Below are 13,410 nucleotides of genomic sequence, written 5' to 3'. Positions count from 1 at the left end.
GCAGTGATGAGTGGGGACAGCGAAGGTCGAGCCGCGAACACAACCGTCAGCTCCATGCCGCCACGTTGAGCGCAGCCGTTTACGCAACTGGACTAGGGAGCAGTTCGTTTTAACCCGACAAAAAAAATTTTGTTTAGGGAAGAGCATCGAATTTCTTTCTATCTTCTTTGCATTCTGACCTTCAAGAGATTCCTCTTCGTAATAAAGCTTTAAATTCCTTTCTTAAATCGAGTTCAGTTATCTATCTGTTCACTGAGTTCGTTCGGATTTTATTTCTAATCAAGCGACAATTTGATCAGTTGATCGCATATCCAGGCCTTCTTCCGCATTTGATTCTCATTCTCCTGATGAAGTTTACGTTGCCCCTCGCTCCACGTGCAAAGTTTTCCACCTGAAAGTTAAACCGTCTAAACAAATACTCCTTTGAAAAATTGTCGGTTGTTAACCTACAAACTCTTAAACTTTGACAAGACTGTGGGTTGAAAAACACGAACACTCAATCTGGTACTCTACTAAGTTCAACAAGCCTTGCTCATGTGCTTTCAGCATTCGACATTACACAACCTATCCTAGTATTAGGTTGAAAAACCGGATCAAAAAGAACAAAAGAACCGCATCAAAACGAGAGAATATCTGGAGTAATAGTACGGAATTCTAGAAAGTAAAGGGAACTATTGGCATTTACCTCCTCACAGCCAGAGCCCTGCACAGTGTAAACGGCGGCGAACTTTCCATTTTGGTTCTTCACGCTCTCTTTGACTAAACTCTTCTTGTAGTCCACTCCATTCATTTGAGCAAAGTCATCGATCTTAACGTGAGGCACCGCCCTTCCGTTATAATATGTTTTAAAATACTTTGCCAACCATTATTACCATTGTTTTCAGCACATTCAGATGTGAGCCGTTCATCTTCGGATCATAATTCATTTTGGTGACCACCGTTACCAAAACTTGCTCTACCTGCCGATTCTGTCTTGGAATGATTTCGTTGCTGTCGCTGCCGGGAGCAGTAGTTGGAGTACTTAGAGCCCAAGTCTTCAAAAATACGATGGAGATTGTCCATGTGGACCATGTCATAATGTCAAAGACTTACTTGTGCTGGGCCGAATACTGCGAGAAAGATGAGAAGACGTGCCATGGCGTTGGAAGACGATGCCGAATACAACCGCTGTCGACTTTTATACTGCTGAAAAGCAAAAGATGTTTGTGAACCACGTTTTCCAATAACCTCTCATATGTAAGATCCTACAATAGCGTTTCTGTACTGAACAAACAAATATTACCCAAATTTGCTTACCTCAAATGATCGATGTCGATCTCATTAACAATTACATATCATGTTGCCATAATCTGTTGTATAGCAACACTGTTGCCATCATTATCATTCTTTGAAGAAATGACTCTTACCTTCCTTATAACTAAAATCCTAGAGTTCTTTCATCACTCCGATTCTGGCAAATTCGATTCCGACATTTCTGCAAGTCTGCAAAGATCCTTCTTCTGGTCAACATCAGTCTTCATTTTCTCTCATATTGAACTCTTCCTGCAGTTTTTGCATCATCACACTCTTTTCTAACGAACATTATCACAATAGTGAACGATAATTTTCTTCGAACGGTCGCTAAAGAGATCCTGGATCATTGAACCATCAACTTTGGACGCACCTTCACATAGGTTGTTAATGGTAATGTTCAATGTGACCCATAACAACGAGATTGATTGATCCTTTGATTAAACGGGTGAGTCAAAGAGCAATCACCTTGCAATAGGATAAAAAGGACAAAGTGTCTCAATCCGGATGTGTCACGTCAGTGTTTTTATCCTCCCAGACAAGTCTGGTACCAATTTATCGACCCCGGAGGGATGAAAGGCTCGGTGAGCACTAGAGCGGACTCGAACCTCTGATTGATACCGCAGGAAGCGGGACCTCTAACCGCTACGCTACACCCGCCCTGTAATAATACAGGGATATCGGAACTGTTCACCATTCTCATAACTTTTACATATTGGATCTTCACCTAGAGCTTGGGGCCGCGTATACGAGTCTGATTGCTACCTGTACGTGCCCTGCTTTAGCTAAACGCAATCAGGCACTTGAGTTTACGCACTGGGAACGTACGAGCTATATAACCCGTACTGTTATATGGCGAAAGATTGCCATACATTGCAAAAAGGTGCTCCAGCACAACGCCAAAGTCCATAACTTGAAAGGTAAACTGCGTGAAGCATAGAATCTTTGGAGACAACTATTCGTTTCGCCTAGCTGAACTGCTGAATACTATCGAGTGAACTCCAACAAGCCGCACTATCCAGACTTCTGCGATATCTCTGTGTGCCTTTTGCTACACTGCAGGAAACATCAGCATCGAAAATTACAGCATCTAATGGGGCGGCGATGAGAACAAAGTAGGTGACTGCGCGATAGCTGTGAGGAACGATTACAACAACATAGGGGATGTTTGGCTCAACTTCGTCTAGATGAGCCTTCGTACGAATGCGGGATCGCACAGGACGTAAACTCTGGATCGTAAGTGCCCAGCCACCTAAGGAAACCGCTGAGGACAACAATGAGGACGTCTTGTAAGAAGAACTCAATACTTTGATGTCTAAAGTACTAAGCGAGCAACTCCAACAAGACCGCGATAACGGTTGGACGTCAAGAGCGATGGAGTTTGAAAAGGCACGGAAAGCCTATGCTCTACTAAAACAGTATAGCAGCAAAATGAAAAGATGTTCTCCTGTCCTGAACACTGCCATTGGAGTAACTGCTGATGAAACAACTCTTCCAATTTGGAGGGAACACTTCAAGACCTTGCTGAACCGGCAAGCACAGTTGGCTCCTGAACTCGAGCATTTTATAGGCGCATATATGCGGTTAACGAGGAGCCACCGACCGAGTATGAGGTTCTAGTCTGTATCTAAAAAATGAAGAATGGAAAATCTGATGGAGACGATGGGATGCTGAAATCTCTTCCTCCGTCTGGGATTTCTCGAAGCCGAAATATCTTCCTCGTCCTCCGTAAGATGGCAAAAATCATCTGCTCAATGTGGATAGTCGAAAGGATCCCGGCTCGTGGAGACACACTATCATTATCTCCCTCCACAAGAAGTTATCCATCACGGACCCTAGGAATTATCGAGGAATCTCTTTCCTGCGTGTTATATACAAGGTATTGGAGCGCACTATCCTGAACTGACTCATTAAACATCGCGAAGAAACGCGCGAAGAACAACGGCAGCTACGAGAGAGATGTTCAGCAAAGGTGCGCTAAGGCCACTTCTGCATTTAACTCCTTAACAAAATGTCTGTGGACGACCCCCATCACCAACGAAGTCAAGCTGAGAGTCTACCTATCCGCAATTCGTCCCATCATGATGTACGGATCGGAGACTTGGGCAACCCCATCGTGGGTGATGGAGAGGCTTGATTGCACGGAACGAAAGCTGCTTAGACGGCTACTTGGCTACTTTTGGCCAAGGGTATGCCACAGTGAAGATGTTTACGCAGAAATTGATGTGGTATGTGGACAGTCACAGGTAGTGTCTAGCTCCAGGACCCAGATCAATACAAAAGAAAAAGTGTGGATGACACGTGGAAGATATCAACATCTTGCATCGCCATCGAAAATGGCTAAAGTAAATTGTCTTCGCTTCTTTGGTCATATATTAAGGAGACCGACAGATCGATTTGTTCAACGAGTTCTGAAGAGTTTGTCGGGTGCGAGCTAGAAGAAGCCATATGGCCGGAAACGAAAGTTCTGGACTGAGGTGGTGAAAGAGGACCTCAGGACACTCGGCGTGGATAGGCAGTTCAGGCAAGACGTAAGGTTTCGCAGAATGTGGAAAAGCGGCGAATGGATTGATTCTGTGCAAGCCCTCGCAGAAGATCGAGAAGGTTGGGCAGAGCTGTGTTCAAGAACGGCACACCTCGGCGAAGATGCGGGTAATCGCGTCAGGTGATGACATCAGCCCGCTGATTAAGCGAAGTAAGTGACCTAGAGCTACCTAAGGATAGTGTGGAGTATTCGGCGATCGGTTGTTCGATTTCGATTTGCTGCTGTTTCGCGTTTCTTTCCCGAACGTTGCAGGGTCCTTGCCAGTGAGGCCCAAACTGCTTCACTGCTTTTTGCAGTTCGATGAGTGCGTTGACAACCTGGTGGTTTTCTTTTTGGACCTGAACAGGTGTCCTCGAAATTCTTAACCTATGTGTTGATAGTGTGGCAAGTTGGTACGCGGACATAACGCCCTAAATTGTCATGACTTCAGAGTTCCCTTTGAGCAGCAGTCGCACTATCACCATTTTCGTAAGATAACCTCACAGCAAATGCACGTTGTGAACCAATCCATTGGCCCATGATTAGTAAATGGTAGAAAGTTGCATACTGAAGGATGCTACTCCACCTATCTGCCAACTCTGCAGTTGCGAGTTATATAGTGTTCTAGCGCGGGAGCAAATATCAAGCGGATAACTGTATGAGTTCCAGCTTATAGTAGATTCAAAACGACATGGAGCACGTACGCAATTGCGTACGCGACTTCCCTTGAGGTGCATCAGTTGAACTTAGCGGCTGGGAGCGTGGTGAAACCTTTGTTGTCCTTTGTCTCAACTCGGTCCCTACTGCTGCCTCCACCGCCCTGTTTCGAGCGCATACGCAAGTGCACCACAACTATATCCGTGAATCATGTCGTTTTGACGACACGACTTTCACGACTACATCTGCCGCGGTGGCTCCGTTTTACATGAGCACTAAATCCTGTATTTTATTCGTCGAGGTTTTCGAGGAGGGGAAAAAAAGATATTTGTCTTTAGAAATCCGGTCAGCACTATTGCTATGTCACACCACTGCTAAGTTTCTAGAACAGCAAATTAAGGAAATTATAAGATCTTAGAGGGTAATTACCTGTGGTAGATTATTTCTGGGATAGTTATAACCAATTTAGCTGGACGAACTGCCAATTTCTGTTGTTTAGAATAGTGGAACATCGTTGGCCTATGGAGTCCTTTTATGTATTACCTCTGTGAAACAATCAAAACTCAAACAAATTGAAACTCATCAAATGGATTCCACCCTGCCATACGCAGCACATACTTCCCACTAAAAAGCAAAGTCGAATCAGAAAATTATGATGCACAGTGCATTCGAACATTCGAGCTTAAGTCCACGGTTGATAATCCTTTGAGACTACTGTCGCATTAGAATAATGTAAGATACGCAGAGAATACTCTTGAAGCACATGCGGAGTTTAACACTAATCGTTCTTCTCTTTGTACTGTTTCAGATGGATGAAACCCTCGTTGTGTCCATGAAACTATGAGCATCTTTACAGTTTTCATAAAAGCGATAGATAGCATTTGCTTTTCACTACAAATGGGTGTTGATTGACCGATATGGCATGGCAGCGTCAGAACCCGCTGTCGGACGATAGCAGTCGCCCTTTGTCAAGTCAGTTTATATTCTCCCACACAAACCTGGTACCAATTTATCAATCCCGGTGGGAAGAAAAACTTGGTGAGCATTAGGGCGGATCCGAATCTCCGAAGTGATCGTGTAGATAGCGGAACCTCTAACCAACTGCTCTTCACCCACCCCCGGTCCTGTATAACTTAGAACATTCCCACCAACGTAAACGATGGGGTTTCATTCGTGTAACTTATCACGTTTTCAAAGGCTGCTTGCAACACAAACGGTCAATAAAGTCACAATTACCGGGTCGAAGGCAGCGAATCACGATTTTGACGTGGTGCACGCGCCAAAGCGAAAGCGTAGAGTTTGGTTAGAAGATTATAAGATCCGGGATAGTTTAGTTCATCTCTCCCTAACTGCCGTAAATAGAGTTGGAAGATGCCATTTTGTACAACAGTTTCAGTTGCAACGCGTAAACCTTGTGCACGCGCCGCATCCGAGTGCGAGCGGTCGAAGATCAATGATGTCTTCTCATCCACTCATCACTTCTCATCTCAAGTGAAGCAAATGAAGAGGGTGAGAAAGACCGGAATATGTACATAGAAGACTTTTCTAACGCCCTTCGTAGGAATGAAAGCGGTTACCACGCTGTTTTTTGCGGAGATGAGAGAAAGATGAGCGGAATTACGCTGCATTCCACAATCTTATATCCGAATTCACCTTCACTGTGATACACTGCCTTTAAAACGAGCCATTTTCTCGTGCAATGAATGCAGAAACGTTTTGAGTATTCTCTACGTCGAATAAATGCTTATAGCAGATGTAGATTTCTTTCATTTACTCCTTTCTACCATCATTCTTCTATCTCCTTCTGGATCAAGACAGGCTAAAAAGGCTCTCGCAGATTTCTGAGCATGCCCCCGATCATGCTTTGCCTGAGCAATTACCGATGTAATACATTATGTCCTAATGAGGTCTACCGCCGTTGCTGACTAAATAGCTGACTCCACCCACCTAAAGCCTATCACATGCTAGGCAAGTTAAAGAAGATCCTGTTCTATGTGATATTGTGATTTATAGTTATTTTTTTTATCACTCTATTTGATTGGTCTATTTTTATTTCGACAACTCTCAGTATGTATGCCTTTGTATTTCTTTGTACCCGTGTAATTTTTGGCGTCTTTGTAGTTAGCTGAGCATCTTGAACGGTGGTCTGTGCCTTCATAAGAGGCTGGAGTGTGCACTCGTCGAGGCATATTTGTTTTTACCCGATCATATCCACTCCCGGATACGTAACGCTCCCGAGGTGGAAAAATCCACGCGAGACTTCCACTGTTCTCATTAGATCAAGCCGACAAAAAACGTGGTCGAGTGGGGATGTAGCTTGTTTACTTACATATTATGCAGCTAAACCGTAAAATCCAGAGTATTTAAAAAGTATATTTAGAACTGTATTTAGACGGATAAGAAGTAGATAAACAATTATGGTGATTATAATATGTACTTTATAGAATTCCAAAGTACTATCAGCACATCAAGACCTTATGTTGCTCACCTTTGCGAAACATGTTGTGGAAAAATGGAGGGGGCACCCGGATTTGAACCGGGGACCTCTCGATCTGCAGTCGAATGCTCTGCCACTGAGCTATACCCCCACAGTTCACAGTGCTATGGAGTGCTTTTACATTCTGTTCACATTTGGAGAACTGCTGCAACGTTTTAATAACATTAAGCATGTAAGCTGAGTGAAATCTAGAACCAATATATCGAAATGTAAGAACAGACAACAGAATAGACCAGGAGCTAAACGAGGAAATGTGAATGGTCCTCTAACGTAAAAAAAAATTCTCTCCGTGGATCCGACGTCCGCGAAAACTCAAAATGACATGTGCCTCAAATTTTGACTGCTTCTGCCGATACTCTTTTGAGGGACTCTTTCTTTGAGGCATTCATTTATCAGCGTCATGATCTCCGTAATGGTCAGTCCGCGCATGTGCAATGGAGCATGGTGCTGCGTGGATGTGCTGCAAAGTTGTTTGAAGATCGCGGATCACGTGCAGGTTGTGCAGCGACGATAATATAGGTTGAATGAGACCTCAACTGTGTATTCGGGTCAAGGAGTATGTAGATAGTTTCACAAAATCTAAACTCTCCATCCTCTTCGAACCACACCGTAGAATAAGTAATGAGAATTACAAAATAGAGGCACAGGTTACTATATCAATAATCGAGTCCGAGATCATACCGCGCAGAACACTAGAGGCATTTCTGATTACCGCCAAAAGTCCAAGAATGAACAGAGAAAATGAGTGCATTGCGATCACAAACAAACTAGCTCCAACTAGCTCAACTAGGATCTGTGGGGGTTACGATCTACGAAGTGGGTCCTCAAGTCACTATAAAAACCCTTGCGACTCGCAGTTGTGGCGCGTCGTGGTCTGTTGCCTTACCAAACCTGGCAATGCACTAGCTGATGTGTTGCAGTTTGAGTTCATTTACTGCTTGAATGCTTTTTTATAGAGTGACAGACCAATACCTATCTTGGCTAGAGCTCAAGCAAATCAATAGAAAGCTCGTACTCAACATTCCAAAGTTCCATAACAGTCCAACAGGGCAATTAATATTTATCGTTAATAAATAATTAGTAGATAAAAAACCAAAAACCCTATTCCAAAGGATAACCTTTCTTCCTGGACTCTTTGTTGAAAGAATAGATTAGCTACAAAAAATCCTTATTTTAAACCCATGGAATGAAAAATAAGAAATCTTTCAAGTATAGGTTGGCCAAAGGGAAATAGCACACCTTTCCTACATGATGTCGCTGTCGGATCGGAGGAAGACAAAAACATGTATTGGAAAAAAACGAGGAATGAGGCAGAAGGAAACGAGCTATCGGATCGAAGATCCCAGCTAACATTTGGTTTTCACAAGAAATTCTCATACCGTAATCACCTAATGTATGATCGATTGAACCAGACCCGAAAAAAGTGAAGATATTGAAGTACGTGTGAGAAAATGTCCACATCTCTTGACACAAGCAAATACTAAGTGTTACAGGCACTATATTGAGTGTTGTTCGAATTTCTATGATTCGAACTAATTATGAAACCTTATTATACGTATGTATGTGCATGCGGCTAAAGGAGAAGAAGGGAAAAATTTTTTTCTTTTTGTCGAGAACTCAGGCGAAGTAATAATAACGATTGTAGAAAGGATTCCGGACGAGAATTTGTAGGGTGATCCGTGAGGTTTAGCGTTTTTCTAATTATTGATAATATTTTGAGGATTGTTTACAATTCTATGTGCCCGCCTAAAGCATTCACTATCGTATATAGTTCAGAGTTTTTAAAACAGTGGCTACGTGTCCCAAGCTTTGTGGATATTGTGCTTATACTGACATATTTATGATGATATTTTTAATATATACTTATAGAATGACCCCAGAGAAAGGAGAAGTCAAAATAAAACCTAAAGCGAACCTAAAGCGGGGCAGTTCAATTCATCTCTCCGCTTTCTGGCACCGGCGCACAAACTCCACGCTGTTGGACCCGTGTCACCCCACTTTACCGCTTTACGACGCCGGCGCACCACTCCAACGCCGTAGGGCCGGCCTCCCTCTCTTTTTAGAGTTTCGAGACTGACGCAAACACAGACACACAAATGATAGAATACACCCGGTATTACGCAACATGATAGTTTGCAAACTTGGAAGTGTACTTTTTCACAAACGTCTATTTTCCCTCACTAACATACGACAGAAACTAACCTGTTTTATCAGAGCCAACATACCTTCTCGCATAGTCAGGTCAATGATCCAAGGGAATCACCTATCACGTGCGTGGGGATGCTTCGGTCTTCAACAGAGCAGAATTCTGCGTCATTATGGAGTATTTTCGTGACACACACACGGATTACGTGCGTTATTATATAGCGTGATTATTAGCTGCGCAACTCCAACACCCGATGGTTCGCTAACATCACGTCGAGTCTAAGACTATCAAGGTGAGCCCAATTGTGGCCTCCTTCTCTGACGTTGTCTTTGAGCAATTTATTTGCTAAGACATATCCTGTAGGATGACGAGACGTTTAAAGGGGATAAATCACACGTATCTTTGATTTTCTAAGTCCTGAAGAAGGCGACGCAGCCAAGACCTCAGCCAGCATAAAGACCGATAAAAATCCTGGTTTCGCTCAGGAAAAGTAATACATGGCACGTACTTCCTTTGCTTTATGTCATGCTACAATAATGTATGGGTATCGATTGACAGATTCGTTGTTTAAATCGAATTTAAGGAAAATTTCATTCACTATTATTAATGGATGGATGCTTAATGATATCAATAAATAAGTTGATTTATTGAAGAAATCCTAGGTTTTTTTCAGGTGTAAGCGAGCTTTTTTAAAGTGTTGTCTATAATGACGATGTGCAATGTGAGAAGGAAATAGCTATTACAATATATTGATGGTGATATTCAAGGGAAAATTCTTGAGTAGAACTTCGCAGCGGTCCTTCAGTTTACCGTTTACCGCGACCATGTTTCCTAAGATGGACCATTTTCAAACATCTTATGGAAAAACACATTTATTTTTTTTAATGAATATCACGAGTAGAGCAGAAGTCAAAATGAGTTGAAGCAGACAAGGGCAATGTGAAAAGAATCAATTGTATAATTTTTTTCGCCTAAAAAAATGTGAGAAAGGTTATCCTTAGTAAACACTGCTGCAACACTGGTTCTTAGGGGTAACCCTTTTCACACATTTCAAAAAAAAAAAAAGAAAAATGTATTTCTCTCACTGCAATCTGATTATGCGACTTAAAGGAACAAACGTAGCCTATTACGCAAGAGGTTTACCGCAGAACTGGTTGCTTTCTCCAGCAAAGTGAGGGCAATTCACGTGCGAGCGCGAATGCATTATCAACTAAAAAAAAAACCAATACGTATGGAACAATCGATATAATACTAATTAAATACGAACCAATTAAGCGAATTCAAATTCAACCCAATTTGCACAAAAAACCAATACAGATATATCATTTCAAATCAATCAAGAACATCAACATACAATTTCTAAAAATCATTCCAAATACTTCGGCAGTGAATACAACCAAAGAACACAGGGTGATCCAAGGAAACGAGAAATTTTGAATTTGGTAGCGACAGCCCGGAGAAGTTTGTAGACAAGGTGGGAGTAGCAGTTCTTCAGTATACAACCACTTGCCATTCACTACACATGGACTAGTGGGTTGGTTCACAAAGTGGATTTGCTGTGAAGTTCATAAAGTGCATTCTAAACAAATGCTGACAGTGCGACTGCTGCTCAACGACAATTCCGACGTCATCACAATTCCAGACGTCATGTTCGCATACCAACTTGCCACACCAGAAATACATGGGTTAAGAATTCCGAGGAGATCAATTCAGATATAAAGATGCATACGCAATATCTGAAAGTTATGGGAGAGCAGTTGAGTGAGCAGTTCAGTAGTAGTAGCACCACGACCGTTTTTGTAAAATGACTTCACAGCAAATGCACGTTTTGATCCGACCCACTGCTCCATGATTAGTGAATGGGACCTACTTGTATAATGAGGGACTGCTACTTGCACCTCGTCAACCAGCCACTCAGAGCCGCCACTACTACATGTAAAACTTCCTTGGACCACCCTGCATTTTAGCAAAGTGATTACCCTTTGACTCACTTATTTAGCTAGAGAATCAATCATTCCTGTAGTTATAGGTGACATAAAACATTGCCCATCAACCTATGTGCACAGTCGCCGCTGTGTTCAAAGTTGCTGGGTCGATGAGCCAGGGTCTCTTTAACAACTGTTCGAAGGCAATTAACGTGCATGGTAATGCTTGCTAGAAAAGAGTGTGATGATGCAAAACCTACAGGAGGAATTCAGTATAAGAGAAAAAGAAGTCTGGGGCTGACAAAAAGAAGGATTTCTGCAGATTTGCAGGCATCCTTCCTTCTCTCAGAATTGCACAGAAGAAAGGAGTCTAGGATTTTAGTTATGAGGAAGGTTGAAAAAGTTGGATTTTTTCAAAGAATGACAATGATGGCAATATTGTTACTACACAAGAGATTATGGCACCATGATATGTAATTGTTCACGAGATCGACGTCGATCATTCGAGGTAAGCAAATTTGGGTAATATTTGTTTGTTCAGTACAGGAACACTATTGTAGGATTTTACATATGAAAGGCTATTGGAAAACGTGGTTCACAAACATCTTTTGCTTTTCAGCAGTATAAAAGTCGACAGCGGTGGTATTCCATATCATCTTCCAACGCCATGGCAGTTCTTCTCATCCTTCTTGCACTCTTCGCCCCAGCACAGGTAAGTCTTGGACATTATCACTGGTCTACATGGGCAATTTCCATAGTCTATTTGAAGGCTTGTGCTCCAGCCACAACAGTTGCTCCCGGCGGCAGCAGCAACGAGACCATTCCAAGACAGAAGCGGGAGGTCGAACAAGTTTTGGTGACGGTGAGCACCAAAATGAAATACGATCCGAAGATGAACGGCTCACATCTGAATGTGCTGAAAACAATGGTAATAATGGTTGGCAAAGTATTATAAAACATATTACAAAGGAAGAGCGGTGCCTCATGTTAAGATCGATGACTTTGCTCAAATGAATCGAGTGGACTACAAGAAGAGTTTAGTCAAAGAGAGCGTGAAGAACAATAACGGAAAGTTCGCCGCCGTTTACACAGTGCAGGGCTCTGGCTGTGAGGAGGTAAATGCCTATAGTTCCTTTTATTTTCTAGAATTCCGTACTATTACTCCAGATATTCTCTCGTTTTGATGCGGTTCTTTTGTTCTTTTTGATCCGGTTTTTCAACCTAATACTAGGATAGGTTGTGTAATGTCGAATGCTGAAAGCACATGAGCAAGGCTTGTTGAACTTAGTAGAGTACCAGATTGAGTGTTCGTGTTTTTCAACCCACAGTCTTGTCAAAGTTTAAGAGTTTGTAGGTTAACAACCGACAATTTTTCAAAAGAGTATTTGAAAGAGTAGGTATTTGTAGGGACGGTTTAACTTTCAGGTGCACAACTTCGCACGTGGAGCGAGGGGCAACGTAAACTTCATCAGGAAAATGGAAATCAAATGCGGAAGAAGGCCTGCATATGTGATCAATTGATCAAATAGTTGCTGGATTAGAAATAAAATCTGAACGGATACAGTGAACAAAAAGATAATTGAACTTGATATAGAAAAGAAATTTAAAAGTGTGACTAAGAAGCAGAATTCTCCATTCACCCGAATGGGGAACGGTAAAAAAGGGTCCCGGCGGATTCTCCGCGAATGTCTCCGAGGCATAACGTGCCCAGTGGATATGCCGGCGGACAAGCGAACGTACCTCGACGAGGTCATGCTCCAGTCGTTCATGAAGACGCAGACAACCGTATTAGATGTTCTTCTAGCCACGGAGACGCAGAAAACTGCGCAGTTACAAGGAAATATGCAAAGAAGAGTGGTGTGAGCTGTCGAAATTACCGAATAAGTCGAAGAATAATAGTGTTAGATAGAAGTACATGAGATTTGTATGGTGTTCTAATAGAGAAAGGGAGTGAGTTTGCCTTTATACCTCCTTCAGAAAGTCTAGAAATCTTACCAAATTTGAACTCTTTTTCTTCCTGTAAGTTCCAAGAAGTCAGAGATGCAGAAGTTCAGGAATAAATTAGGCTAAGAAAACTTGGGAGTTACAGGATAACGATAATTCTCATTACCGTTACTTTTGAGAGCTTGAATATTACGTTTCAAAGAAAATTTTTATACACGTAATTTGAAGCTATCAGATACATCCTTATCTCATAATTCACGTGAGAATTTCTCTTGCTTCTGGTACGATTACAAAATTGAGATCACCTCACGTCACAAAATTGCAGTGAATGTGTATGATTCTGAAAGACAATTTAGTATATAGTGAATTATATCCTAGCCGTTGATGTAGCGTATGATTAGCAGCAGAAGAGCAGAGTCAGATATTT

General features: G+C 42.2%; 4 protein-coding genes across 6 annotated transcripts; 3 read left to right on the top strand and 1 right to left on the bottom strand.

Moving 5' to 3' along the window:
• Positions 1-295: 295 nt before the first annotated feature.
• Positions 296-2,200, bottom strand: RB195_011911 (uncharacterized protein; the record flags this gene model as incomplete). 2 transcript variants are annotated; one of them, XM_064193528.1, is made up of 5 exons in its annotated part: positions 296-391; positions 686-808; positions 873-1,034; positions 1,093-1,185; positions 2,108-2,200. In XM_064193528.1, 5 exons carry the CDS (start codon positions 2,198-2,200, stop codon positions 296-298), a joined length of 567 nt encoding a protein of 188 aa, XP_064051110.1. The 2 variants fall into 2 exon arrangements, with proteins under 2 accessions (XP_064051110.1, XP_064051111.1); XM_064193527.1 differs by lacking the exon at positions 2,108-2,200 and having other exon boundaries at positions 1,093-1,137.
• A 401-nt stretch (positions 2,201-2,601) lies between these two features.
• On the top strand, positions 2,602-2,910 carry RB195_011910 (uncharacterized protein; the record flags this gene model as incomplete). Its single annotated transcript, XM_064193526.1, has 1 exon — positions 2,602-2,910. One exon carries the CDS (start codon positions 2,602-2,604, stop codon positions 2,908-2,910), a length of 309 nt encoding a protein of 102 aa, XP_064051109.1.
• Positions 2,911-3,371: 461 nt separating this feature from the next.
• Positions 3,372-3,728, top strand: RB195_011909 (uncharacterized protein; the record flags this gene model as incomplete). Its single annotated transcript, XM_064193525.1, has 1 exon — positions 3,372-3,728. One exon carries the CDS (start codon positions 3,372-3,374, stop codon positions 3,726-3,728), a length of 357 nt encoding a protein of 118 aa, XP_064051108.1.
• A 7,777-nt stretch (positions 3,729-11,505) lies between these two features.
• On the top strand, positions 11,506-12,560 carry RB195_011908 (uncharacterized protein; the record flags this gene model as incomplete). 2 transcript variants are annotated; one of them, XM_064193524.1, is made up of 5 exons in its annotated part: positions 11,506-11,547; positions 11,659-11,751; positions 11,809-11,967; positions 12,032-12,154; positions 12,465-12,560. In XM_064193524.1, 5 exons carry the CDS (start codon positions 11,506-11,508, stop codon positions 12,558-12,560), a joined length of 513 nt encoding a protein of 170 aa, XP_064051106.1. The 2 variants fall into 2 exon arrangements, with proteins under 2 accessions (XP_064051106.1, XP_064051107.1); XM_064193523.1 differs by lacking the exon at positions 11,506-11,547 and having other exon boundaries at positions 11,707-11,751.
• Positions 12,561-13,410: the final 850 nt, after the last annotated feature.

Source organism: Necator americanus, chromosome III (assembly GCF_031761385.1).
Source record: "Necator americanus strain Aroian chromosome III, whole genome shotgun sequence".
Classification (NCBI taxonomy): Eukaryota; Metazoa; Nematoda; class Chromadorea; order Rhabditida; family Ancylostomatidae; genus Necator; species Necator americanus.
Note: the sequence above shows the minus strand (reverse complement) of the source record. Positions and strands in the feature narration are given on the sequence as shown.